Source organism: Malania oleifera, chromosome 1 (genome assembly GCF_029873635.1).
Source record: "Malania oleifera isolate guangnan ecotype guangnan chromosome 1, ASM2987363v1, whole genome shotgun sequence".
Lineage (NCBI taxonomy): Eukaryota > Viridiplantae > Streptophyta > Magnoliopsida > Santalales > Ximeniaceae > Malania > Malania oleifera.
The window spans coordinates 16,904,504-16,916,929 of NC_080417.1; the positions used below are offsets into that span (position 1 = coordinate 16,904,504).

Consider the following 12,426-nt stretch of genomic DNA (forward strand, 5'->3'; position numbering starts at 1 on the left):
GGCGTTTTAGAGAGAGAGAGAGAGAGAGAGAGAGAGAGAGAGAGAGAGAGAAAGAGCCCTTTTGCGCCAAAATTCTGTTAAAAAATCTGGGTTTTGGCAATTTATAGCCCCAGATTCGTCGACGAGTCTTTAAGGAATTTTGTCGATGAACTTCCTTCTTCGTCGACGAATTTCAAACTGACCCCAAAACCTCTCTCGGTATTTTCTCGTCGACAAGGCATGGCTTCGTCGACGAAGCCTACTTATGAGCTCGTCGACGAGGCCTTATGTAAAACTTCCAGGTTATTACGTCCAAAGTGCAACATCGTCGACGAACGCTAAGCCTATTGCCTCCTTCAGTTTCTATTTCCATTTCCCTCTCTCTTTATTATTTAAATACCATTATTTTTCAAGTCATTACAAAATAGGTAAGTGTTAGTTTTGTATTTAGATTTCTTAGAGTAGGTCTGTTTAGCTGTACTGTTTGTTCATAGTTGGTATTCGGGAGAGTTTTGTGTGGATATTGTAATCTTCCGAAACAGTATGTGTAACCACGGTATTCCTCCGCCATAAATGAGGATATTTAATAAATTTGGGACGAGGTTTCTATATGGGTGGCCTCCGGCTTTTCTTAGAGTCGGATCAGCTGATTAGTGATAATTCAAGGGATGTAATGGAAATCAATTAGAAAATTTCAAGGATGAAATTTTTATAAGCAGGGAGATTGTAGAAACCCAAACCCTGGAAATAAGGAAATAAATAAAGAAAAGGAAAAGGGAAAATTTTAAAAAGGGAAGCAATAGTTCGTTGAAGAATTCCCTGCTTTCATCGACGAATATCCTTCTGTGGTTTGTCGACAAAATTTAGGCATCGTCAACGAAGAGATACCGAGAGGAATTTCAGACATATGGTTCGTTAACGAACCCTTTCTTTCGTTGGCGAACGTCCTTCTACAATTCATCGACGAAGGCTCCATTTCGTCGATGAATTGTGCCAGGTCAATAGCTTATAAATAGATTTTTAATCACTTCTTCATTAAGTAAACATAAATATCTCTCTCTCTCTCTCTCTAAACCTGCACCCCTCACTCTATCTCTTCGATTTCTCGTCGTTCGTCACCCAAATCGACTATCGAAAGCCGCCACGAGGATCTAAGGGCATTTTTCTAAGTCTAGCGGAGCGGATTTTTGATCTGAGCTTTCCAGGCACCACTCCAAAACCAGGGTATTTTAGGGTTTTATTGTTAATTTGGAGTATATAAGGCCTAGGAAATGCTAAATGAGAAATATTCTGAGGGTTGAGTTGATTAATTTGAGGAAAATGTAATTTCAGGGTTTTTATCTTTGAACGCAGCAGGGCGTGGATTTAGGGTTCCTAGTAAGCCAGGTAAGGGGATTATATTATGTCAGTTGTTTTGAATTATGGACCGATTTAATGGCAATGTATATTTTCAGAAATAGTATATGTGATTTTTCTGAATAAATTGGATATATGAAATGGATGGTTTTGATTGTTATATATTTTGGAGAAAATTAACATGATTGGCTTGAAATCTCCTATTTTCTATAAAATAAATAGTTTAAGTTAAATAAAACCCTGGAGATACTCAGACCCTATTTTTAGCAATTTATGTCTTTCCCTGTCAGTTTATTTTATTTATAATCTATCAGGAAAAAAAAAAATTGTGTGGCATGAGAATAGTTTTTAAATGGTATATATGAACAGAATGTTTTTATTGATAATACACAGTACAATATGATGGCTGGGGGCCGAGATTTAATATGATGGTCGGGGGCCAAGATTTGATATAACGGCCAAGGGCCGAGATTTAATATGACGGTCGAGGGCTGAGATTTGATATAACTGCTGGGGGCTGAGAGTTATTAAATGACTGGTTTTCTATGAAATGAGATATAATACAACTTTATTATGTAAATTGTTATATATGATTCTAGAGCCCTGTGGATATGAAATGTGATGTTATGAGTACGGTATCATAACTATATGTTGGCAGGGAGTGCAATCACATTGGGATGATAGTGTGATGATGGATAGATGATTTGGAGACCTAGGCCACAATACTACTCCGAGGTTTTTGCCAGCGGCCCCATCCAAGGCAGTTTTGAGTGACCATAGGTAGGCACAATCGTACTTACTACCTTTACTGACTCAACTATGGTCGGCCGACCATATGCTGAGTCCAGTTTTCAAGACGCACAACCCGTCATAGGGGAAAGCATGTCGTATGAGTATATGATAGTGTGACGATGCTAATACAACAGTTCAGGTTGTATCTTTTATGCATATATAGTCAAATTTACTATAAAATGACTATATTGAGCTGACAGTTTATTATTCAGAAATTATGTATCTTCAGATATACAGTGTAGTACAGTTTTAAAAGTCATTTCATATACAGTTAAATAATAAAAGTTTTATATTCACACGAGAACTCATGCTAGTCACACACTGATATTAATATAATTCGTCTTATTAAGAAGTGTCCTATCCCATTATACAAATCCTTTTTCAGGCCCTCCGGGAACCGTACCTAACTTACCTCGAGATTGGGATTAGACTTCTGGGAGTGGTTGGTAGAACTGGTGAGATACCAGATATATTATTTTGTTATTTTGGGATTGTAATATGTAGTTAGATAGTGGTGTGTGTGTGTATTTGGAAACAGATAGAACTCTGGTAAATAGTTTGGAAGCTTTAGAAATCTTCTGCTGTATGGTTTAATTTCAGTATTGGCAGGTGCACCTGCGATTCCCTAGTTAGGACGGGTTGCATTTATATATACTACAATTGTTATCAGAGAGATTTATACATATATATATATATATATACATATATATATATATATATATATATATATGTATATGTATGTTTTACTAGCACTCTGAGCCAAGTGGCGGGTCTGGCCATTGCGGGCAGTGGCTAAAGGCAGCCGGACAGGTATGGAGTGGATATACAAGAATTTTTTCTGATGTGAAGGATAAACTAATAATAATTGCAATCACAAAGCATACTCAACTCTTGATAGGCCAAGGACCACTAAAAAAGAAATAGTGGCTGGGATACCATAGTGAGAGGGGGAGAGTGAGACAATATAGAAGAGGGGTATTCTATTTATAGTCTATTCTAAGAGAAATATTTGTTTATTAACTCAATGTGGGATAAGTGTTATATACATTAATAAATTCAATTAAATTTGATTAATCAAATTATCCCATAATTTAATTTGATCGGATACATTTTGGTTAAAAAGATCAATTTGATCTGTTGGTTATAAGATAAAAATAATTAAAAAATTTTGATTAATTTGATTAATTAGCCGAATTGACCTAACCTAACAATTGCACACCCTAGATTGCGTTGCAGTACAGTTGGGGCGGCAGCCTTTCCTCCGGTACGCATATTTCTGAAAAGGAAGGAGACATATTCTGGTCTGTGGGTCTTTCGGTGTACCATCATCAAGTCTGCGGTCTCTTCCCATTTTGGAATGATGATTATCGTTCTTCCATCCTTCATTGTTAACGGTCTCCACAGCTCTTTCTCTCCCTTTCGGCCGTGACCAACGACTCCCCTTTTCTCTTCTTCTTCCTCCTCTGCTGCTTCCGTCTCCGTCTTCCTCACGCCTGTCGCTTCTTCTATATAAAGTTCAGCTCCCCAGGAGCCTACCAAAAGCGCGAGCACAATAGCCACCAAAGGCTTTTGCTGAAACACTAGAATTTTTGCAGAGTTAATGGAGCCCAGAGCTAATGGTATGCAAGAAGAGCGGTGCCGTCCAGTTCTGGACGGACCCACCAACCCAATGGTTACGCCTCTCCTCACGGACCAGTACCAGTTCACCATGGCTTATGCTTACTGGAAGGCCGGCAAGCACAACGAACGAGCCGTGTGAGTCCGTTTGATTGATTGATCTGTTGCTTGCTTCTTCTTGCATTCATTGTGCCCTTTACTTCTTTTCTTTCGTCCCTGGAGAAGAAAATTGGAGAATTGAATTGAAACCCACTTGTGTTTCCGTTGTTATGGCTTTCCCAGAAAACTGTTTTGAGTTAAAGGAACTAATTTTTTCCATAAATCATGTGGCCCAGTTAATTTTTGGGAACTGAATTTTATTTGGAACTGAAGAATTTTGAAACTTGAGATTGAGATTCTTCTTCTTCTTTAAAAATTAATATTAATGGTTAATGCGTTTCAGGTTTGATTTATATTTTCGGAAGAACCCCTTTGGTGGTGAATATACAGTTTTTGCTGGTTTAGAGGAATGTATAAGATTCATTGCTAATTTTAAATTTACAGAGGAAGAAATATCTTTTATCCGCTCGTCCCTGCCTTGTGAATGCGAGGTGAGCCAATTCATTTACCATTTCTAGTTGTAGTCGTTGTGGGAGTAATTTTTATTTTAAAATTTAAATTCATATCTAAGAGCTATAAATTATAATTAGTAAATATAGCGACTTCACTATCCCATCTGCTGTCATGTCTGCCACAACTACGACTGCCATGGCTTGCTTGTGCTGTCCCCGCTGTTCTGTATTTGGTATTTTAGGCTACATGAATTTGCACCTGTTAGATGCATATCACCTAAACAAGTGCTATTGAAAAATGGAACTATGCAAGTGGTATGACTCTCAGAAGTGTACTGGAAAGAGAAGATTTTTTACCAATCTAGAAATGAAATAATGAATGAAAAAAGCCAAGAAAATATTTATATGCATTACCTCTATTTGTCCAATTAAAATTGTTAGCTCACCTTTGCACTGTGCTTTACAATTGTTTTCTTCTTACGATTATGGCAAATGAACTTTCCCTTACCCTCATTAGGTTACTTTGTCTTTGCTAGTGGCTATTTTAAACTGTTTCTATGAGATATTAAGCTAGAGTTGAATTGACCATGAAATCTACATAAAGAAAAAATGATTGACTGATGCTTATTGATATGTTACAGGATGGCTTCTATGATTATCTTAGAGGGATTGACTGTTCTGATGTTGAAGTTTATGCTATTGCGGAGGGAACAGTTGTTTTCCCAAAGGTACCCCTGATGAGAGTTGAAGGTCCAGTTGCTGTAAGTACCAGTGTACTGGTTTCTCAGAAAATGATTATTTCTATTACAAATATTGTTTAGTTATGTTGTATTATTTAGGTTCCAATTCCACTTTTCTTGGATTACTTATATCTTTAATTCCAACATACTTGATGCTTCTTTTGTTGTTCAGGTGGTTCAATTGCTGGAAACACCTTTTGTGAATCTTATCAACTTTGCATCTTTGGTAACCACAAATGCTGCAAGGCATCGATTTGTTGCTGGGAAGTCCAAAATTTTACTTGAATTTGGGCTTCGACGGGCACAGGTTGCTGATTGCTTGAGTTGTTTTGAAATGCTTATCTATGATTATCTTTGTTGGAAGATTATAATTCATTTGTATGTAGGGGCCTGATGGTGGAATAGGGGCATCAAGATACTGCTATATTGGAGGATTTGATGCAACAAGGTAATAACTGTTGAAATATCATTTTTCATTACTTTGGAGAGTGCAATTGTCATTTTGTTTTATCAATGTCTCCTGCAGTTGGATTTCTACAATACTTTGTTTGAAGGCTTCTATTTTATGTGGTTAGTAAGTTACATTAAAAATCAGTTCTCCACAATGCCATGTCAGTGGCAACAAGAACCACAACTATTTAAGAGAGGACTATTTTTTGTCTATTTAACTCAATTTATGCTTAGTCACCCCAAAAGGAACTTTTAAAACCAATGAAAAGGAGTTTGTTGACATTGTTTTAAAAATTGTTTGACCCTACTGTGAAAAAGGAGCTGTTAAAAAAAAAAAGCTGGCTTTGAGTGTTTGGTAAAAAAGTTCTAAAAGTATTTAAAATGACTAAAATGATATGTATTTTTAGAAAATAAAATTAATTTATTGATAGTTTTGTAATATTTGAAAAAAAAAAAAAAATTAAGGACAACAATGAAATAGAATAATTTATTTGAGAAAAAACTAGCTTTTTAGCTTTTAAAAGTTCTCGTAAAAAGCTCTGAAAAAACTTTTTACCAAATTCATTCTATCCAGTCTTTACCTTTCAAAAGGAGAAGTTGAGGGTAAAATGGGGGGGAGGGGGGAAGTCGTCCTTGGGACTCTACTACTTTCTTCAGTTTAACTTCTTCATGCTAACTTGCTAAGACTAATTTCAAGTAAAATTTTCATAATGTAATTAAGTCCTTATTGGTGGCGTGGTTCAACTGAAATCCATCTTCTTTAAATGTTAAAAAAAATTGAGTTAGTTTCAGTAAGGTGTTTGGACATGCATGTTGTTTATGTGTGCAACATTTAATTTGTGAAGAAAAAAGGCCTGGGAACTCTTTCAGTTTGGTATTTGTGTTCTTTTTTTTTGCTTTATGTTGGGTTATTGAATTCATAAACATTAATATCACAAGCAATAAGAATGAAGGCGAACAAACTATATTGAGTGTAAAGTAATGCAGGCAAAGAATCACAAACTTTCCATTAACCTGCATAATTGTTGGGTATTTTGTTCTGCTATTAGAAATTGCACATCTCACATTGTTTCACATTATATTATCCAGTTTCCATAGCTAGCCTTCATTGTGGAATGTTATCAAGGCTTTTTAGAGCATTCACCTAATTAAATCAGGTTTGGTTGAAATTTAAATTAAGTAGATAAGCAATGAATTGTACTGAGTAGAGAAAAGGGATTCAAAGATCCGAACTCAAACAGTTGGGCTAAAAGCTTTGTTTGTAGTTGTACTAGTTGGTTTTCTAGTTTTGCCACTCCATTGGATTTAGGCTTAGGTTGGCAAGAGTTGCTACTTTAATGTCACATCATGCAAATGCCTGTATATTATGGTATGCCAAATCGACTAGGTTGATGACCACGATGTCCAGCATTATTGTTACAGTAACTTTAAATTATACCTACTTTCAACACTAGTAGAGCAGAGAAATAAAATAAAACTGAACGCAAAAACTGCAGATTAACATGAAATGCTATTCTCCTAAAGGAGCTTGGGTATTTGATTCCTAGAATGATATTCGCCCATAAGTAGGTGGTGCCTCATCTCTTATTTTGTGATCAGTGTGGGGGCCAGGAGGTTATCCTGTAATTTGAGGATTCAATTAATAGCTGATGTATTTATAAAAATAAAAAAAAATAAAAAAAATTGTTGATTCATTTGGAACAAGAATTAAGGAATGATATTTTTACCACAATCTGTTTTGAGCTGTTGTCATCACCAACTATTGGCTGCTCCCTGCTGTATTTCTCTTTTACTCTGTTAAATGCATGCTTTCTTTATTGTTGTGTGCTTATGAAGAATTTGTGTCATCTGATTTGTGAACAGAGAGATCTTTTATCCCCACACAAATGATAATGAAAGACAGTTTAACTTTAAAGGAGTGAACCCATTGCTCAAGAGAGTTTTTTTTTTTTGTCATTGAGAAAGTCATTTAATTTTCAGACCAACACTCAAATCCAAATTCAATGAAAGGAAAACTCCCAAAAACATTACAATTTGACATAAACTATATTGGTGGTGTCGTTAATTTTCCCAAACAAGTATTGGACATAGAAAGAAAAAGAGTAATCTACACAACAATTTAGTCTCGTGTTCTTTTTATTCATCAGTTTTATTTTGTTCTTTTTATTCATCAGTGTTATTATAGAAAATGAAAGAGAAACTTTAATTACCTTTTTTTCTGATCTAGGTTAACTATGGATGTGACTCATTTCTTTTTGTGTTGTTCATTGACAGCAATGTTGCAGCTGGGAGGTTATTTGGGATACCACTTCGTGGAACACATTCGCATGCCTTTGTTAGCTCATTTATGGTTCGTATTTACTATGAGCAATTTTTCTGTGGGTTAAGGTTATTATGTTTAATCTATAAAATATCTAGTTTATATATAGATGTAAGAATAGTGCAAATAATTATGGACAAGAATATTCCTATCATTTAAAAATAACAGAATCCTTAAAAAGAATTAAGTAAAACCAGAATTATATAAATTAAATTTAGAATATTAATTTTGATAGGTTAAGATTTGAACATAAAAAATTTTATGCATGACTTTGATTTGCTTCTTATGTAAATTGAGAAGGAATTTGTTTTTGTTGCTAAGCATTAAATAATTATTTACAATTAAAATTTTAATGATTTATTATCAATTTTCTGTTGAAAACTGTTGACATGGGTCCCTTGTATGTTACTCCAAAAGTACAAGTAATTAATAATTCAAAGATATAAATGAAACTTGAAACAAGTAAAATAATTAGCTTCAACACGTACACACGCACGCACAAGTGAATTCTATCGTAATATAGCACTCAAATCATTCAATGATATAAAATTTAAACATCATTTTAACATTATATAAATGAAAAAATATGACTCATAAATGTAGACAATGCATTGTAGCTATGGTTAGAAAGGATCAATTGAATCAACCAAGAAAGGGGATGATGCAAACATGACAAAAAAACTATTATGCAAAATCAACCCAAAAAAAAAAAAACACCAAGCTGCTATTACACTAATCATCAGTGAATGGGGAAAAAACATAAAGATGAAAAAACAAAAAAAAAAAAAAAGGAGCTCCTAGAATGAAGGGCTACTTCCATTGACTCAACTAAGCCTAAAAGCGATAATTTTTACTCTTTTTTTTGGGCATGCTTTTGACATAACAAAAAATAGAGGAAGCTGCAGATACAATAAAAAAAGGCTAGGGCCTTCTTCTTTTATGACAAGAGCTGGGGATGCTCCAATTTCCATCAGTTTCCTCGAGGTTCTTAAGTAGGTGCAGATAACAGAGGATAAACTAATCATTAAATTCTTTATTTTTCATAGAAAATTTGTCGAATAAGAGTTAATGTCCTCTTAATAAAAATTTTCAATTAAATTAAAATCTTCTTCAACTAAAGGAATTTTTTTATTGATTATACTAATTATATCAATTACAATCAATATAAAGTATCCAAGACTCCCAATTAAAGAGAACTCTTCTTCATCACCTACTTATTCCAACTTGTGGTAGAGTTACAGTATAGTTCTGTTGTAAAAATTTACAACATGATAAATCAAACCAATCACAATGAGCTGCTCATGGTGCAAGTGGCACAGTGTTTAACCTTAATTTCATAAAATGAACAAAAGAATCAGTATCTTTGAAAATTAAAGTAAACTAAAACAACCTCACGTAATGTTTCTGCTTATCAATGAACACACTGCTGTGTAAGTTTTAGCCTAAAAAGTTGCAATTTTGGTCTTAGGAAAGCCATACAACAATTAACAACTTTATTAGCTATGCCACATAGTGCCCATTTGAGACAAATTTCTTTTTCTGAAGGGAATTTTTTATGATGCAAAATTATTTGTATGTTAGCCTTTAGTAATTTGGATAGTAAATCACATCATGGTGTTGAAAATTGAATTTAAACCTAAAATGACTTATGATTGGTTTTCAAAGCTTTCTCTGAAATGCATTTTAAAACAAATATAACTTTGATCAACTGATCATTCGTTTTTGTGCTATAGTTGATGAAAGTTGGAGAATTTTCCTAATTTTGGCATAGGAGAGTTACAGATACATGAAAAAATTGAAATACCATAAGGAGGCTTTTAAGACATTCAATCTTGAGGTGTTTGGTGATACAAGGATTACAAAGACTAACATATTGCACAATAGGGTGATGATTTGATGAGATTCCAAACTTGTGTATAAGGAAAGTTTTCCTTAAAAAAGAGTTGGAGGATTTGCTTTTGAAGGTGGATATTGCTCAAAGTAGGGGTTGCATTTAAATGGATTTAAGGAAGGGGGTTATAACTCTAGTATTTCTCACAAGGTCACTAATGGTATGGGGAGGAAGAATGTGATTAAGGTGTTGGAAACTTGCTAATTTTTGTTGCTAAGTATCCTACACTGATTGTCAAGGAGATACATTAGAACCGTTATTCAAATGAAGTTTTGTTTAGGCCTATTATAGAGGGATTGGATTGGTGTCTTATTCCAGGTAGGAGCCTATGCAAGAGGCTTTTTGAGGAAGAGATTAGGAAAGGAACGTTTGGCATGGAGAGAGATGAAGTGCAAGTGAAGAACATGTACGCCTTTTGATAAGTTATTGTGCCTTTGTATTGAGGTTTTGAGGTTTAATAAATTTCAGCACCCAGGACTAATGATGCACATTGCTGATTTCATTTTAAAATAAGAATGCACTTCCAGTTGAAGGTCTATATAGAAGATGTGCTAGTTGTTAAGCTTGGTAACAACTGAAAAGAATAATTAAGCCGAACAGAATTTCATTTGGTCACCTGTACCTTTCTCTTTTCTATTTCTTACGAGACCTGCCCTGCCCAAGCTGCATACGTAGTTGGTTAATGATGGTTAGTGACCAATGAATCATGAAGTGACTCTCTAAGCACTAAGCACCATTGATATGTCTACTAATTCAGCACTGATATGTTCCCTGTTCTTTTTAATTTTTTCTGCACCCTCTTTTTTTTTTTTTTTTTCCAGAAGCTACCCTAGCACATCAAAATTTTCTGTCTCATGCCTTCCTTTTATTTCTGTCCACTAGCAAATCTGTTGCATTTATTTGGGCATTTATGACTGCCACAACCTTCGCCACAATGCAACACTATCTTTAAATTGCTTGCTCTTGCTGTTAATGTTTGTGATTTGACCTTGCAGTCATCAAACATGTATTAAATATTTTTCTGGCTCATAATTTATATTTCTATCTCACAATTTTTTTACTGCAGGTCTGTAATTAACTTCTTGCATGACTAGTTATTTGTCTAAACTGCAGAGCCCTGATGAAATTGTGGAGAAATCAATTCGTAGTTGCGATGGCTCAAGAATTTGTGAGGATTTTGTAAATCTGGTCCACACTTGGTTGAGCAAAATTAAGGTAATGTGAATTGGGCCTTGTCTGTAGACTCCATTATGATACGTAACTGCTTCAGTAACCAGCTTCTGAATCTGACATTTTAATATTGTATGATAAATTTTTCCACAGTTTTTGTAAAGTGTCGCAAAACGTTAACATGGTACAGCCTTAGCTATTATGTCTGTGTTGCAACTGCATTGGATTGTTCTATTTATTTTTTGACTTGCTATATGATCCTCCTCATTCTATTCTCCATTCAGTTTTGGATTATTTCCTGCTTTCTGGACAACTATGGCGAATGTCTAATTTTAGTGAGCAATCACACTGCATTCTATTGAGAAATATTTTGGTTGCACAGTTGGAAACTTTTTATCTGCACCTTGATTGCAAATTTTGATACTAATATTTTTTTTAACAGAAAAATAAAGCATATTAAAAAAATAATAATAATGTACAACAAAGAGAACAATAGATCTTCGATCAATAAAGGGGATAAAAAATTATAGCAAATGAAAATTGTATTGATGAGAGAAGAATTTACAAGAGGGGGAATGAGACATCTCCCAAAGAAAATATGGAAAAAACCAGAAAAAACAACTGAAAACCATAGAAAAAGGAGAAACTCAACAAGCCAACACATTCTTCCAATCTATTTGAATCTCTTGGAAACTATTTCCCCTGAAAAACCCAAATCCTACATGCCACTGTGATGCTAAATACTGGATTTTATCCCAGACGAGCTCCCGAATTAATTTTTTCCACGAGAATATGCACGAGTTATTTTCCATCTATATCCCTCATAAAACTGGAAAAAAAAAAAAAAAAAAACTCCTCCATAAGGATGCCCCATCCTTCCTTCTACCAAAACCTGTAAAAGAAATGGCTAGTCTTTCCCTTTCGAATAAACTCCAGCTCACTCTGTCTTCTTTGTTGTCTGTATTGAACAATTGCAAATTATCCTCGGGTAGGGATGTTCGTTCTTGGTGTCTGGATCATTCAGGAGTGTTTTCTTGTAAATCATTCTTTGAATTTTTGACCTGTTCAAATTATCCATTTCCTTTTTATTCAGTTATTTGGAAGGTTAGAGTTAACCAAAAATTAAAGCATTTATTTGGTTGGTTGTGCTTAACAAAATTAATACCAGTAACTTGCTGCAGATTAGGAGACCTTTGAAAATTCTCTCTCCAGATGTTTGCGTGCTCTGTTATAGGAATTCCAAAAAAGCCTCTCACCTCTTTTTGTGTTGTGATTTTTCATGGAGGAGTTCGAATAAATTGTTCGGTGTTATGGAATAACGTTGGTATGCCCAGTGGAAGATTTGTTAATTACTTCTTTTGTGGGCTTTGGAAGAAGGAAGGAAAGGGCAGTTCTATGGAAGTGTAGTAAATATGCAGTTTTATGGGGTCTTTGGTTAGAATGTAATGCGTGGATTTTTTCCAGGAAGAAGTTGAATTCGTATTTTGTGCGGGGAAAGATTCAGTTCTTGACTTCCTCATGTTGTATCAGGCTTGGAATCTTTAGCGAAGCTAGCTTTCG

At 34.6% G+C, this 12,426-nt stretch overlaps 1 protein-coding gene across 1 annotated transcript in view; it reads left to right on the forward strand.

Moving 5' to 3' along the window:
• Nucleotides 1-3,301: 3,301 nt before the first annotated feature.
• Nucleotides 3,302-12,426, forward strand: part of LOC131144368 (nicotinate phosphoribosyltransferase 2-like) — a 28,547-nt gene continuing 19,422 nt past the window's right edge. Inside the window, exons 1-7 of the mRNA XM_058092976.1 lie at nucleotides 3,302-3,882; nucleotides 4,187-4,334; nucleotides 4,937-5,056; nucleotides 5,208-5,342; nucleotides 5,422-5,483; nucleotides 7,760-7,835; nucleotides 10,810-10,911. Of these exons, the coding sequence (XP_057948959.1) occupies nucleotides 3,728-3,882; nucleotides 4,187-4,334; nucleotides 4,937-5,056; nucleotides 5,208-5,342; nucleotides 5,422-5,483; nucleotides 7,760-7,835; nucleotides 10,810-10,911 (798 nt within the window). The 5' untranslated portion in view covers nucleotides 3,302-3,727. The remainder of the gene's footprint in view (nucleotides 3,883-4,186; nucleotides 4,335-4,936; nucleotides 5,057-5,207; nucleotides 5,343-5,421; nucleotides 5,484-7,759; nucleotides 7,836-10,809; nucleotides 10,912-12,426) is intronic.